The sequence below is a fragment of the Octodon degus genome, unplaced genomic scaffold (assembly GCF_000260255.1).
Source record: "Octodon degus isolate 3935 unplaced genomic scaffold, OctDeg1.0 scaffold00048, whole genome shotgun sequence".
Classification (NCBI taxonomy): Eukaryota; Metazoa; Chordata; class Mammalia; order Rodentia; family Octodontidae; genus Octodon; species Octodon degus.
The window spans coordinates 5,307,461-5,323,670 of record NW_004524624.1 but is presented as its reverse complement, the minus strand read 5'-3'; the positions used below and the strand labels follow the sequence as shown (position 1 = coordinate 5,323,670).

The window sequence follows — 16,210 nt, the reverse complement described above, 5'->3', positions numbered from 1 at the left end:
GGGCTGGCTGGCATGTGGTGCTGGGGGATTGAACCTTGGTCCCTGTGCTTTGCTAAGCTTGTTCTAAGTAGGTGCTTTAGACCACTGAGCCATCTCACCAGTCCCAGGGAATTTCTTATTGCACAGAAGCAATCGCGTCATAATCTAGCTCCTTAGCCTCCTGTGACTCCCTGCTTCCTTTCAGATAAAGCCTAAATTCTTCAACTTTCTAAACGAAGCCTTGCGTGGTCAGGCTCCTGTGGTCTTGCTTGTCCTTACTCAGCCCCTCCTCTGGCACACACTTTTGCTCTATAGCCATGCTTGCATTTTGTCAGTTCCTCACTCCAGCCTCTTTGGCTGGAATCTACTATTTCTTCTTCAGGAGTCCCTCTGGATGTAATTTCCTCTAGGAAGTGCTTTGAACACTGCTACAGGACCTTTCCCAGTTCTCCTCGGACCTCCGCATTCTCAGCATTCTCAGCACTGAGCTTTTTTTATTTATTTTCGTGGTACTTGGGATAGGTCTGAGTTATATGCCTACCCCCTTTTTTATTATCTTAATTTTGAGATCAGGTCTCACTAAATTGCCAGGCTGGGCTCACATTTACACTCCTGCTTCAGCCTCTCAGAGGGCCGGGATTACTGGCATGTTCTACCTCACTTAGATTGAGCTCTCTATCTTATTATTAGTCTTCTCCACAAAGCTGTAAGAGGGAGTTCTGTATCTGCTTATTTTTTTTATTTTTTGGCAGAACCAGGGATTGAACTCAGGCCCTTGCATTTGCTAGGCAAGTGCTTAGTCTACTGATCTATCTACCTGGCCCCTGAATCTCCTTATTTTTTAAAATTTTTGAGTTCTCTTGTATCAGTTTAATGATTGAAAAAGGGGTAGGGTTTTTTTTTTTTTTTTTTTTTTTTGTGGTACTGGGGATTGAACTCAGGCCCTTGCATTTGCCAGGCAAGCGCTTATTCTACTGAGCTATCTCCCTGCCCCCCCTTTGTTTTCCTTGAGACAGGGTCCCACTAAGCAGTTCAGGCTGGCCTTGAGCTCACTTTGTAGCCCAGACTGGTCTCGAACTCCAACTCTTCTTGCCTTAGCCTCCTGAGGGCTACGATTATAGGCATATGTCACCATGCCTGGTTCAAAAAGGAACAGTTTTGGGGCTGGGGAGATGGCTCAGTAAAATAAGCACTTGCCTGGCAAGCTCAGGGTCCTGAGTTCAATCCCCAGTACCGCAAAAAAAAAAGTAGTTTTGATATAAGAAGTCACTGTACACTGGCCAAGCAATCTCTTAACATTTATTTATTTTGTGTGTGTGTGTGTGTGTGTGTGTGTGTGTGTGTGTGTGTGTCCAGCTCAGCCCACCGGGGGCGGGGCTGGTTGGCATGTGGTGCTGGGGGATCAAACCGCGGTCCCTGTGCTTTGCCAAGCTTGTTCCAAGTAGGTGCTTTAGACCACTGAGCCATCTTGCCAGCCCCTGGCCAAGTAATCTCAACAGATATCTATTCCAGTAGGTGAGGAATAACCAGGAGCCATGATTCATAGATGAGGAAACTAAGGCTAAGGTAAGCTTACTTTGCCTGGCATTCAAATTTTGACCTCCTATGACAGCACCCTGGGCTTTTCACTGTGTCTATAGGGTGTGTAAGCTAAGAACAAAGGCTATGCCAGGTGTGATGCCACATGCCTATAATCCCAGCACTTGGGAGGCTGAGGCAAGAGAAAGGCTGAGTTCAAGGTCAGCCTGACCATGTCTCAAAGAAAGAAGAAAGTAAAGAATAAAAGAAAGTTGGAAGGCCAATCATACCAAGTAAGAGCCGAGACTCTGAGGTTTTGCATAAGGGCTTCTTTTTTTTTATCTTATAAAATCGATTGTGGTAGAATGCTTGTAATCCCAGCACTCAAGAGGCTGAGGCAGAAGCACTGTTGAGAATTCAAGGCCAGCTGAGACTACCTAGTGAGTTCAAGGCCAGCCTGGGCTACAAATTGAGACCCTGGTTCCAAAAAAATAAAAAAAAAAAAATTTTTTTTTTTAGATTTCAGTTTTTCACAGGATTATTTATAGGTTAAAGGAACAAATGCATGTTAAATACTTAGCTGCTAGGCTCAGCAAGTTTTGATTCTTGTTTCTACTTTAAGATGGGAGGTACAGGTCCCTAAAAGTTCATGGAGAGCTGGATGTAGTGGTGCATGCTTGCAATTCCAGCATTTGGGGGACTGAGGCAGGAGAATCTCAGGTTTGAGGCCCGCCTGGGCTAGCTACATGGCAAGTTTAAGTTCAAGGTAGGGTACATAGTGAAACCTTATCTGAAAAACAACAAAAAAATGCCAATGTCCTTTAGTTGAGGTAACTGGCCAGAAAAGACTTGGATATATACCCCAGTGTTCTACCCTACAAAGACTTAGCTCTATCATTTCTTCCCCTGCTTTAAGAATCAGTATGCTATGAGAGTATAGGGACCTGTGGGCAGCTTTGGTACTGGTACACCATGGGAGGCTTGGCCAGGGCCCACTGCATGGAAAAGCTGCAGAAATGGCTGGTGGGGCTGAAGCCTATGTGTGTGGCTAAGTTTACTATAAGAGGCAGGTAGCGCCTCAGGTGTCACCTAGGGAAGTCTCAGAGATTTTCCCTGGGGTTCTATCCAGTATTTTTCCCCAGGCTTATCAGTAACCAGTTCATCCTCAGCTGCCAATCTCCCTTTGGCCTCCACTCTTCTTCCAGAAGACTAGGAGGTCAGAGAGAAGAGTACCTGCAGGATAATGATGTGCAGGCACCAGGCATCTCAACACCTTTATTAAATTGCCTTCCTGAGGGTTCCCTGATGCAAACATTTCATCCTCTGCTTCCCTAGTACCCAGCACACTGCCTGCAATGCAGGAAATGGTTGATGAAAGAAGTAATGAATTACATTTTAGCATTCATCAAGTGCTTAGTCTTTAAGTGGTTAAGTGTCAATTCCTAGCACTTCACCCACTTTATCTTACAAGATTCTCAGAGCTGCCATGTGCCATGGAAGACACAGGTGAGGAAAGTGAGATGAGGGGCTGTTAATGGACTTGCTCAAGGCTACATAGTGGCAGCTCCCCGTCTTTCAGCGGTTAAGGTGGGAGTGGGGGCCGACTTGATGAATTGGGGCTATTGGCAGAGGGATAATTGTCAGTCAGAAACGATTGTCTCAAATGATTAGGTGTGAAGAAACCAGTTAGAACTTCCCCACTGAATTGCCCAGAAGAGTTTAGCTTCAGTGACTCCAGTGTAGACCCAGCTCCTCTGTGGTTCTAGCACAAAGAAAACTGCCAACTAACTCTGCGGCTGAGACTCTTTAGGATACTTGAATCTTTTAAAGAGAAGGAGCCCTCCAGCGCACTCTCATCACTGCGGTTCCAGGGGGCGCTTTTCCTATAGCAAAGCCTACTTGCTGGGCTTTTTTGCTTTGTTTTTTTGGCAGGGTAGGCATCTCAGCACTTACTCAAGTTATGCTAAGGGCTTGTTCACTTGTGAGACCCAATATTCCATTGTGGGTCTTGGATATCAAAAGACTCGTGGCATCCCATGCTGTCTGCCTGCTGGGGACAGGCGACAGTCAGGAGGAGTTTAGCTAGCGCAGTACTGACACTATGCAGGGCAACACCCAAAGTGGCCTTTCTCCCTGGTGGGCTCTGATTAACAGAGGGCTGAGTAAACGCTCCACTGGGGTAATAACTATGAACATTTACCAAGCCCTGAGAGGAATGGGAATCACGTGGCCCTCGAGGGCGGTGCCCTCATCTGAGATGGAGTGAACATCAAAGGTAATCACAGGAGGCTTTCTGGAGGAGGCGGAAAAATTTATGGCGGTCCATTGTGGCTTCTTTCAACAGCGAGGATGAGCTTAGCGCTCTAGGGACCAAGTAGCTCCAGAGGTGAGCTTCTTGCTGGGGAGCAAGCCCAGGAGGCAACTGGGTTCCGGCTGGGAGAAGAGCCTGTTGGGGGCTTAAGTGGCGGGATCAGACCCGACTTGGGTTCCCGGACCTGTCTTTCCACAGTCTTTCAGGAATGGACGCGCCATGACCACACTAGGTCGGTGCAGAGGGGCCGGATCCTGGGTGCAGGCCGTGAGGTCCTGGGAGCCCACAGCAGAGAGCCCTTGGCCGGGGGTTGCGCCTGCAGCCTTGGCGGGGCCTCGTACAGTTCCGCCGGGGTCCAGATGGCTGTCCCGCAAGGACGAGGCGCGCGCTTCCCGGGGAGCCAGACCGCAGAGCCGGCGGCCTGCGCGGGGCTGCGGTGGCACGAGAGGGCCATCTGCCTGGGTGCGGAGAACTGCAGCGTCCGCCGTGCGAGGCGCGGCCCCTCCCGGCCCCCAGCCCGGCGCGCACGCACCTACCCACGCCCGTCAGCGCCAGCGGCCCGAGCCCCAGTGCCAGGCCCAGACCCAGACTGGGCGCCGGAGGCGGTGCGGGGATTAGTGCTCCCCTCCCCCGAGCTCTTCCCACTGCTCCGCCCGAGGCGGCGAGGACCCCCGGGCCCCGAGGGTAGCTCGGGACCGCCGAGTGGAGACTCGGCCTCGCCCGGCGGGGGCCGCACGGCTGCAGGCCGAGGTGCGAGCGCGCTGTCAGGCTGCAGCCCGCCTCGGGTCCGGGGTGGGCTCAGCGCTGAGGTCGCAGGGCCTCTTACCTCCGCAGAGGCCACGGCCGGGCGGGCAGTGCCCGGGCGGGTAACCCGACCCGGCTCCCCCAGCCGCTCACCCCGCACTGCTGGGCAGGGGGAGGAGAGGAACAGGGGGAGGGAGGAGAAGTGGGTGGTGGGTGAGGGGTTGTGGGGACCCCTGGGCCGAGTGCCCGGCCCGTCTGCGCTGCTTGAGGGCAGCTTCCCGCGGCCCCCGGGAGGAGACAGCCCCCTGCCTCGCGGGCGTCGAGCCTGCGGCAGGAGAGAGCCCTGGGGCTGCACAGGCTTGGCTCGAGGAGGCAGACCCGAGATGCTGCCTCCATTTTGTTTCCTGCTTAGCTAGATCTGTGGTAGTGGTGTGGGTTTGGGGTGCGGCCGAGCAGGGGGTTCACCTGCCGCTGCGCCTGCTGGGGGTCTGAGGCCTCGAAGACCCAGCCCCAGCCCCCAGGTGAGCCCTACGGCAGGAAGAGGTCTGCCTTGGCCTCGGGCCGAAACGAGCGGGCCGAGGGCAGGTGCCCAGTGAATGGGGAGCCTGGGCTGTAACCTAAGATGGAGGCCGGGACTGACGCGGGCCCGAGCAGGGCGGTCGGACGGGCCTCGGCCAGGCCAGGTGCCGCTGGGGTTGGGGTTCGAGACGGGTAGGGTGCTGTAGCCGTGCGCAGCCTCAGGGACTACGCTGCGCCCCGAGGTAGGTGAGGGGATTGGAATGCCACCCACGACGCCCGCAGGCCCGGACAGCCAGAGTCGCGCGAGGCCCCTGGGGAGCTCGCCTCCGGCCCCGCCCGGGCAGTCGGGCCGGCCCGTAGGCCCGGGCCGCGTCGCGGGCGCTCAGGGGGAGGGGAGGGGGCGGCAGCGGCCGCTCGGCTGATTGGGCAGCGCGCTCGCGAGCCCGACTTCACCCGCCTTGAACCCCGAAGAGTGAGGCGAGGGAGCGCGCGCGCGGTGGGGGAAGGGGTGCGCGCGCACTCAGGGCCCCAGCTGCTGCACGCGGCCCGGCGCGAGGCGCTTGGTCGCACGCGCCGCCGCGGGGGCGCGCGCGGTGGGGATGTGAAGAGGAGGAGGAGGAGGAGGAGGAGGAGGAGGAGGAGGAGGCGGCTGCGGCGGCGGCGGAATAGGCCGGGGCAGGTCGCGCTCGCTACCTTCTCACCAGAAGAGAAACGCGGGGGGAGGGGGGTGCGGTGAGCGGCTCCGCTCTCTCCCCACCGTTTCGCTCGCACCCCAGTGTAATGAGGGTCACCCCCTCCCCCCAGCTGGCCCGGGAGGGGGCACGGGGCACGGTAACTAGTGCGTTGGGGTGGGCGGTGGGCGGCGAGCAGTGGGCGGCAGGCGGGTGCAATGGGAAGGGAGGAGGCGGCCGGGCGGGGAAGATGGTGGTAGCCGTGAGGTGAGGGGGCTCGGAGAGGGTCGGGCGCGGCGCAGGGTTGGTGGCCGGCAGTGCTGCAAGCGGGGGGCCCCTTCCCCCTCCTCCATCACTACCAGCCGGGCTCAGGCCTAGCTGGCCGGGCTGCTGAGAACTTCCTCCCGGCTCGGCCCCTGCCCTGCAGCTTGGCCGCTCAATGCGTGCACCTCGGCCTTCGCCTCCCCTCAGGTAGCCAACTAGGGGCTGCGGGGGCAGCAAACTTTGCTTGCTGCTGAATATTGATGAGTGCGATCGGCGCGGCCGGGAGGTGCGCGGCTGCGGGAAGCAGTGCGGCCCGTGCAGGCGGCGGCGGCGGCGGCGGCGGCGGCGTCGGCAGCAGCCATGTTTGTCAAGCTGTAGCAGCTGCTGCTACCCTGACTGGGCTTCTCCAGCCACCTGGGTTTCTATGCCGGCCGCGTCCGGTTCTTTGGACCATGCAGCTGCGGACCGAATAGGCCTGCAGTCAAGAAGGCAAGCTTTCGGGGTGCACCCGCCTCCGTGGTCTCGCCTGCGGCCTGCGCACGGCCGCTGCAAGGCTCCAGCGACGGCTGGGCTCAGAGTGCAGCGCTATTGTGACCGCTGCTCCCGAGCGAGCCAGGAAGGAGGAGGGGTACCTTTTTGTGCAGCGTCCAGAAGCCCCCCTGGAACCGTGCAGCCCCCACCCTTCAAGAAGTCCAGCCACTGGACACCAGGCAGGGGAGGACTAGGAGGATTCTTGTTTTTGAGATTTGGGAATTTTGACTGCCAAAGAGATTTAATTTTTACTAGAGCCCAAGTGTCCACCCGTCTGCAGTGCAGGAAAAATCCGGGCTTTTTCCATGTGGCAGGATTTGCTTAGCTCCGGAAAGATGGTGTTTGCGGAGGCTCACCGAAGCCATTTTTCCATCGTCAGTCAGGAGAACTTTTTTCGTCCTTGGAAGTGCAGCAGAAAGGCATAGAGGCCACTAGGCCTTGAGAAGTGGCTGCCATTTTGAAGAGACGAGTCAGCTGGCCTATTAATTTAGATTAATTGCTGTGTTTTTGGATTCCAGGTTGATGCCGCCCCAGGATGGATCAGACCTGTGAACTGTCTAGAAGAAACTGTCTGCTGCCTTTTTCCAATCCAGTGAATTTAGATGCCCCTGAAGACAAGGACAGCCCTTTCGGTAATGGTCAATCCAATTTTTCTGAGCCACTTAATGGGTGTACTATGCAGTTATCGACTGCTAGTGGAACATCCCAAAATGCTTATGGACAAGATTCTCCATCTTGTTACATTCCACTGCGGAGACTACAGGATTTGGCCTCCATGATCAATGTAGAATATTTAAATGGGTCTGCTGATGGATCAGAATCCTTTCAAGACCCTGAAAAAAGTGATTCAAGAGCTCAGTCGCCAATTGTTTGCACTTCCTTGAGTCCTGGTGGTCCAACAGCACTTGCTATGAAACAGGAACCCTCTTGTAATAACTCCCCTGAACGCCAGTTAAAAGTAACAAAGACTATCAAGAATGGCTTTCTGCACTTTGAGAATTTTACTTGTGTGGACGATGCAGATGTAGATTCTGAAATGGACCCAGAACAGCCAGTCACAGACGATGAGAGTATAGAGGAGATCTTTGAGGACACTCAGACCAATGCCACCTGCAAATATGAGCCTAAATCAGAGAATGATGTAGAAGTGGCCATGGGAAGTGAACAAGACAGCACACCAGAGAGTAGACATGGTGCAGTCAAACCGCCATTCTTGCCATTAGCTCCTCAGACTGAAACACAGAAAAATAAGCAAAGAGATGAAGTGGACGGCAGCAATGAAAAAGCAGCCCTTCTCCCAGCCCCCTTTTCACTAGGAGATACAAACATTACCATAGAAGAGCAATTAAATTCAATAAATTTATCTTTTCAGGATGATCCAGACTCCAGTACCAGTACATTAGGAAACATGCTAGAATTACCTGGAACTTCATCATCATCTACTTCACAGGAATTGCCATTTGTAAGCAGTTTTCGGTACAACTTAAAATATATACATGAATGTATATATACAGGCCACTTAAAGGAAAACATACCTGATTTGTCTTTGGTTGTCAGTTCACAGATGAGAGCTATGAAAATCTTTTTGGGGGTGTTGTTTTAATTTGATTTTTAAATTTATCAGTTATAAAATTTTGTTTTTTTCAGCATTTCTAAGTATCTTTCCATTGAGAACTAGGTTAAAATTTTAAGAGTGCTTGAGTTTAGGTTTAAATTTTCAAAGTAACAAAAAGCTTCAGCCTACTTTTTAAAATACAAGTGAACAAAATAGTTATTTAGAGTTCTCTTTTCACATTGGCATGTCTTATTTTTTTAGTTGAGAGTGACTTGCTGCAGGTGAAGTATATTTTGGGCACAGATTGAAAATGTTTAAGATGAGAAAGCTTTCTTGGAAATCAGTTTAAATTGTTTTAATTTTTCTGAACTGTGGTTTAAGTCACAGAGTCGTATGCGTTTGATAACTGCTATCATTAGTAGGGTCTCTAATCTTTTCTAGTTTTAAATTTTCAAGTGGGATGACACAAGTAGAAATGTAGAAGTTGTAATTTGTGCTTTTCAGTAGTGCTTTGTGATACTGCTAAAGGGTGGTATATAGTGAACGTTTTATTGGAACTTATACAGAATGTGACTTTTTAGTTAGCTAAATGACCAGTTGATTTTTAGGTTTGGTTTTTATTCCCTGCTAAAATCCAGAAGTATTTGATTTATTAAAAAAAAAAAAAAAAAAAAAAACCTTTCAGCTTTAAATATTTGATTCTTATTATGGTTTTTTTGTTGTTCTGAAATGAGGTTTTGCTCTGTAGTTTAGGCTGGTCTCAAATTCACTTATGTAGCCCACGCTGACCTCACATTCTTGGCTATCCTCCTGCTTCAGCCTCCTGAGTGGAGTGCTGAGATTAAAGGTGTACATCACCATTCCTAACTAGGTACTGATTTTGTTTCTGCTCAGGTGCCACATTGTTGTGGTCATTGGTAATGTCACCAAAAAGGATTGATTTATTTTGTGGAGCAACAAATGCATTGGAAGTATTATGTAAAGATTTGATAAATGAAAAATTTAAAAATATGTCAAGATTGATTTGTGTGTATTAAACATTTATTCTACTATGCTCTTAGAGTTATAGAGGAAGCATGTGGGTGTGTCGCTTTTTTTTTTTTTTTTTGGTTCATTTCTTAGATCTGCTTTAATACTCTGGTTCCTTACCTTGGCAGTTGTAGATTTCTGAGAAATTGCTTTGGTGATTAGCTTGAGTTTATATTTTCTTAGACGTTTTAAGGTGATGAGCCTGATTTGAAAACCTAGTTAAGAAAGACATCTGTTTCTTTGGATTCATTTTAAAATTAATCATACATAGTTTTGCCCTTGTTTTTACTTGTAAGTTATTTATTTATTTTTGAGACAGGGGCTTACGATATAGTACAGGCTGCCTTCAACTCCTACATTCCTCTTATCCCAGCCTCCTAAATGGTAGAGTTACAGGCATGTGCCACCATGCCTGGTTTCACATGTAAATTTGAATACAAGAATGAAGATATGTGTCTCCAGAAGCATGCAAATAGAAACCTAAACATTTGATATATCCTAGCAAACAAATGTTACTAAAGTATTGGTTAAAAACAGATCTTGGATCCTGGGGCCTATACACAGTATATTGTATGTCTAATATGGTAATTAGTTTTTTTTTTGTTTTTTTTTTTTTTTTTTTTTTTTGTATTTTAGGTAAGGGTCTGCAGGGTGTTCAGGGTCTCATTACTAGATCGAACTCATAGTGATCCACCTGTTTACAGCCTCCCCAAGATCTGGGATTACACCAGAGCTGGCCACCCCGCCCAGACTCAATTGTGGTCTCTGCACGCCCTGGGGACAGGCCCGGGGAATCTAGCTCAGGACCTTGGTGCTTGCCAGGAAGGTGTTTGCCACTGTGCTTTCCTTTGAGCCATATGCCCTGCTTGGAAGGATGTAATTTAAAAAAATTCTTGGCCAGGTGTGGTGGTACAAGTCTATTATAGTCCAACCCTGAAGGTCAGGCAGAAGGATCAGAAAATCAGCCTTGCATGGATAATTTATTATCTTAGTGGGACCCTTGTTTCAAAATAAATAAAAAAGGGCTGGATGTATAACTCAGTGCAAGGGTTCTGGGTCCCTGTCCTCTGGTCTTTTGGAGTACTCCTGTAATCTCAGCACTTTGGAGTTTGAGCTAACAGGATTATAAACTCAGGAGCTACATAGTGAGACCCTGTCTCAACAAAAAACAAAAAGCAATAAAATATTCTGTGTACTCATGGTAATGACTTATTCAGATTGTTCCTATTTATTTTAATGTATTTGGTACAGTGTCTCCATATGCAGCTCAGACTTATAGTGATCATCTTGTTTTCAGCCTCCCCAGTGCTGGGATTACAGGTGTGCACCACCACACTTGGACTTGGCTCAGCACTTGATCTGCTGAGCTGTCTCACCAGCCCTTGTTCCTGATTAATTTAAATTCAATGGTCTGCATGTAAAAGCCCTAATGCTTGGGGCAGGAATTTAGAAAATCCTTAGCAAATACTGATTTTATTCTGTGTGTAATATTATTATTGTTAATTTTTTTTTTTTTTTTTTTAATTTTTTTCCGGAACTGGGGATTGAACTCAGGCCCTTGTGCTTGCCAGAGAAGTGTTTATTCCACTGAGTCATCTCCCCGGCCTATTATTGTTAATAATTGTTTACCTTTTTCTTTATTTTTTTTGAGACAGGATCTCTCTCTCTAGTCCAGGCAGGCCTTGAACTCATTATGTAGTGTAGGCTGGCCTGAACTCACAGCAATCCTCCTGCTTCAGCCTCTTGAGTGCTGCGATTACATGTGTGTGCCACCACACCTGGCCCTGTATTTTAAATTTAAATTGAGACAGGGCCTGTATTGGGGAATTAAATGAACAGAACATTTTTATAATAGGAATTTGACAGTGGTTGTTGTATTGTATAGTGTTGCCTTTAAATTAGCTGTTTAGATTATGAACAGGACAGTTTTAGAGGGCACTTTGTTTTTTTTTTTTTTTTTTTTGGTACTGGGGATTGAATTTAGGACTTTAGGCTTGCCAGGCAGGTGCTTATGCCCTCGAGCTATCTCCCCAGCCCTAGAGGGCATTTTGCGATTGATGATGTAGAATGGGTGTACCTTTTTCAAGTAATAAGGCCCTTGAAATTCAGATTGAGGGGCCCAGGGAGATAGCTCAGTAGAATGAACCCTTGCCTGACAAGGCACAGGGTCCTGAGTTCAATCCCTGGTACCACAAAAAAAAAAAGAAATTCAGATTGCATTTTGTATTCTTGTGATAGGAGTAAGGTGCAATGAGCAATTTTAGCGGGGAGAAAATACGAACTATACATTTGGAAGACTTTGGAGGAGATTATAGAGACCTGGTAAAGAGCTTAGAATTTCTTAGAATAGTATTGAGACTTTAACTTAGCCAGGCATGGTGGCTTGTGTTGTAATCCCAACACACTATGAGGTTGAGGCAGGAGGGTAATAAATGCAAGCCCACCCTGGACTGTTTAGTGAAACCATCTTGAAAGAAAAAATTTAGGCCGTGGAGATAGCTCAGTGGATAGCTTCCCTGGCAAGTGCAAGGGCCTGAGTTCAATCCCTGGTTCCGCCAAAAAAAAAAAAAAAAAAAAAGAAAAAAGAAAAAAAATTATAGAGGTCCAATGTTAAAATCTTGGTGCATGAGACAAAACTATGTCTCACAGGTTCTCTCCTGTACCATCCTAGCAATTCCCTGTATCTTTCTTTCCTGGGAAGAAAATTGCTGACACATTCTCTGACACCTTCCTGGTGAGGAACTTTGATTTATTTCTCCTTGTTTTCTGCCTTTCCATTACATCAGTTTTTCTGCCTAAAACGATAGCATCTTATTGTAAAGGAATCTTTTTAAACTTTAAAAACTCCTTTTTTTTTTTAAAGTTACTGACTTCATTTACCTCTCTGTTATGCTATGTTGTTTTACTTCTATATCCTTTACTCTGCTGAAATTTTTTTTTTCCTTTGAGACAGAGTTTCACTATGTAGTTCAGGCCGGCTTTGTACTCACTGTGTGGCCCAGGGTGACCTTGGTGATCTTCTTGCATGCCAGGATTACAGGTGTATGTCACCATGTCTGGCACAATTTTTCCATAAGTCATGAATGACACCCTCACCATACTTGCCCTACTAGATTCGTAGCATTTATTTATTTATTTATTTATTTATTTATTTATATTTTGTCTTTTTGAGACACAGTCCTGCTATGCAGGCTGGCTGTGAGCTCACTTTGTAGCCCAGGCTGGTTTGGTACTTGCAGCGATCCTCCTGCCTCAGCTTCATGAGTGCTGAGATTATAGGCATGTTACATCACGCCTGGCTGGTTGTCATTTTTTGATTTCTTGTTCATTTTCTTCCGCTTTTTTCTATGCTATTGTTTGCTTTTATTAATCCATCTTATTGCTTCTCTACTGTATGACATAGTCTCTCTCTGAACTTATATTAGACCAAGAAATTTTACTGAGTTTCTCTTCTACCTTGTCTAAGGTTCTCTTAAATGTAATATTCTTAACAATTTGTACTTTTTATTGTTATTATTTAGTTCTCATTATTTAGTTCCAACTCTTAGTGATTCTCCTGCCTCACTTAGCCTACTGACTGAACCTAGCTATTTTATTGGCAAGCATGTTTCTTCTGTGTTGATGATATGTTCCCCATTCATCCTTGGAGTGGAAACCTTGGAGTCACACATTCATATACAGGATTAAAGCACATTGGAATACCTCTTCTTTACTAGATGCTGTTAGTATTTTTTTCTAAAAAAGAGCTGGGTGTGGTATACAACCGTAATCTCAGCTACTCTAGGCTGAAAGGACTGAGGGGGAGAGGGGGACACAGTGGCACAGTACCTGCCTGGCAGGAACAAGGTCCTGAGTTTGATTCCCAGTACTTAAAAAAAAAAAAAAGAAAAGAAACACCACCAACAACAAAAAACCAGACTGAGGAAGGAGGAATGCAAGATCTGGCTAGCTGGGGCAATTTAGTGAGATTTTGTTTCAAAATAAGTGCTTTTTTTTTTTTTTTAATTGATGCCTTTTTAGGTACACATAGTGATAACATTCATCATAAGAAGTTGTATCTGTACTTGGTATCTTTTTTCTCCTATTCCCCTCCCCGAGCCCCTCTTCCTTTCTATTTACAAAAATTTTGTTTCCACTTTTTTTTTATTCTTAATAAAGTGCACTTAAGGAACTTCTTTGTGCTTTTTTTTTTTTTTTTTTTGGCGGAACCGGGGATTAGAACTAGGGCCCTTGCACTTGCCAGGGAAGCACTTATTCCACTGAGCCATTTCCCTGGCCCCAAGCAACTTCTTCTTTTTTTTTTTTTTTTTTTCATTTATTTATTTATTTATTTATTTTTACATCAGTTATTTTTATTTTAAAGAAAGAAAAAAAATAAAAACAGTGGTACAAAATCTTAAAACAAGATTTTAGGAGAGTAACAATGGTTAGTACATTGTGTGTTGTTATTGCCAAAGTAGTAGGGATGGGGTTTTCAGGAGAGAAAATGTATAAATTAAGCCTGTTTGGCATTCTGAATAGTTGAACTTTTTTTTTTTTTTTAACTACGTTATACAGATTCCCTCAGTTTTTCATTTTTGTTGTACTAAAGCATTTATTACTAATCTTTAATCTTTGGCTCTAACCCCATATAATTTTTTTCCTCTTCAGTTTTTTTTTTTTTTTTTTTTGGCGGATCCAAGGATTGAACTCAGGCCCTTGCGCTTGCCAGGGAAGCACTTATTCCACTGAGCCATCTCCCCGGCCCCCTACTCTTCAGTTTTTTTAGTAGTACTTTTTTATATTTCATGCAGTTTACAGTCATCTGGGGAATGGTTACATGTACATATTACAGTTTGTACTATATAAAATTATTCCTAAATCCAAAATGAGAAATTAAGTTGTATCTTCGCTGTTTCACTCTTTATGTTTTCCTCACAAAACTCAAATTCAATGTCTCTTTCTTTCTTTCTTTTTTTTGTGGAACCGGGGATTGAACTCAGGCCCTTGCACTTGCCAGAGAAGTGCTTATTGCACTGAGCCATCTCCCCTGCCCTCTTTTTCTTTCTTTTCCCCTTCTTATTTTGAGACAGGATCTCTGTTGCCCAGGCTTGTCTTAGTATGCCAGCTCTTGGGTAGGCTTCCTGTCTCGACCTCCTGAGTAGTTTGAATGTATAGGCACGTGGGATTGATTATTCCTAGCTTCAATATTTTGTTTCTCTGTATACTGTGTACTACCAATTTAGTTGGAGAAAGCCCTTGTTCCCTGAGACCCAAGGGTCTTCCTCATATTGAAATTGAGAATAATACTTTACTTGCATAGTTGTTGAGAAGATACAACAAGATAATTTATATGAGCTGGATGCTGTGTACACTTTGGAGACTGAGTTAAGAGGATTGCTTGAGCCCAGGAGTTCCAGACTATCCTGAGCAACAGAATAAGACCCCTTGTCACATAAATAAACAGTTAATCTGAGGCAAGTAGCACAGTGCTATCCTTGATGTAGGTGCTCAGTAAGCAATGCTTGTTACTGTGTTAAGAAAGTGTACATCTTTTGGTCTTTTTTTTTTTTTTGCAGAACCGGGGATGGAACTCAGACCGTTGTGCTTGCCAAGGAAGCACTTATTCCACTGAGCCATCTCCCCGGCCTTTTGGTCTTTTATTTATCTTTGCTCTGCAGCCCAAGCTGGACTCAAATTCATAATGATCCTCCTGCCTCAGCCCCCCCCAAGTGCTGGGATTACAGGCATGTACTACCATGCCTGGCTGAAAGTGTACATTTGAAAGACTAAATTGTAAATTTGAGGAAGATGTCTTTGAAGTTTTGTACTTTCATACTTTTTTGCTCATTTGATATATAATATCACTGAATTTCCTTTTTTTTTTTTTTTTTTGATGTATTTGGTTGTTGCAGGATCTCACTATGCAGTTTGGACTCCTGTTTTTAGCCTCCCCAGTGCTGGGTTTATAGGCATGTGCTACCATGCCTGATGGCTGCTTCAGCTCTGGAGTGGGGTAGGGTGGGAGGAGATACCAAACCACAGTCTCTGCACTTGCCTAAGCAGGTGCTTTGCTCCACTGAGCTATCTCACCAGCCCCTCCATTTTTGCTTTAATTCTTGGGAATATGTTCCATTTTGTTTCATAACTAGAAGAATATATCAGTAGTCCTTGAATAGCCAACTACTAAGTGGTGTAACTTTATTACATTGTGCTTTTTGCTGATTGTCTTTTGTCATACACATTTCATTTTTTATTCCTGGTTTTTAGAGAAATTCTTATAAAGGAGAGCCTACTTTTCTTTTTGGTGGTGGTTTTAACATTCATTTCTGAAACTTTGTTAAATGATCTCAGAGCCTTTTAAAGCATTCAGTCCTTAGGCTGCAGAGACAGCTCAGCAGTCTTAAGTGCCTGCTAGGCAAGTGCAAGGACTTGGCTTTGTGTTATTTATTTATTTATGTATTTATTTATTTATTTAGTGTGTGGCCAGCTCAGCCCACCAGGGGACGGGCTAGCTGGCATGTGGTGCTGGGGGATTGAACTGCGGTCCCTGTGCTTTGCTTGAGCTTAGCTTGTTCTAAGTAGGTGCTTTAGACCACTGAGCCATCTCACCAGCCCCAAGGACTTGGCTTTGATCTGTGGTTTCACATGTGTGCTGGCCCTACCCTGGGTGCACTGAACCAGCCACCAAGATCGGGTGTGGTGGCAGTGGTGCATGCCTGTAATTCCAGCACTGGGGAGGCTGAAACAGGAGGATCACTATGAGTCAGAGCTGTGTGGTGACCCTGACACCCTGTACCAAATACATTTAAAAAAAAAAAAAAAGAAGCATTCAATCCCTAGCATCACTGAACAAACACAAAGAAAAGCATCTATAAGGGTTAAAAGGTATAGGTCATTGGTAAAGTGCTTGCTTAACCTGTGGGAAGTCCTGAGTTCGATCCCCTTAATTGCATATATATGCAAAGTAGTTATGTAAATGGTATAAACACAACAACCTTTTGGGATTGGCTTTTTTCCCTTAGTGTAATTCTCTGATAATTCATTAAAGGTTTTTTTTGTTTTTTTTTTTTTAAATTTTATTTATTTATGTGTGTGTGTGTGTGTGTG

The 16,210-nt window shown here is 46.3% G+C and overlaps 1 protein-coding gene across 10 annotated transcripts in view; it reads left to right on the top strand.

Annotated features, from left to right (window-relative positions):
* Positions 1–4,760: 4,760 nt before the first annotated feature.
* Positions 4,761–16,210, top strand: part of Nsd1 (nuclear receptor binding SET domain protein 1) — a 161,452-nt gene continuing 150,002 nt past the window's right edge. Inside the window, exons 1-3 of one of the 10 annotated variants that reach the window (XM_004632281.3) lie at positions 4,761–5,073; positions 7,056–7,169; positions 7,910–7,999. In XM_004632281.3, the coding sequence (XP_004632338.1) occupies positions 7,140–7,169; positions 7,910–7,999 (120 nt within the window). In that variant the 5' untranslated portion in view covers positions 4,761–5,073; positions 7,056–7,139. The other 9 variants (XM_023716463.1, XM_023716456.1, XM_023716461.1 and 6 more) reach the window with 9 other exon arrangements.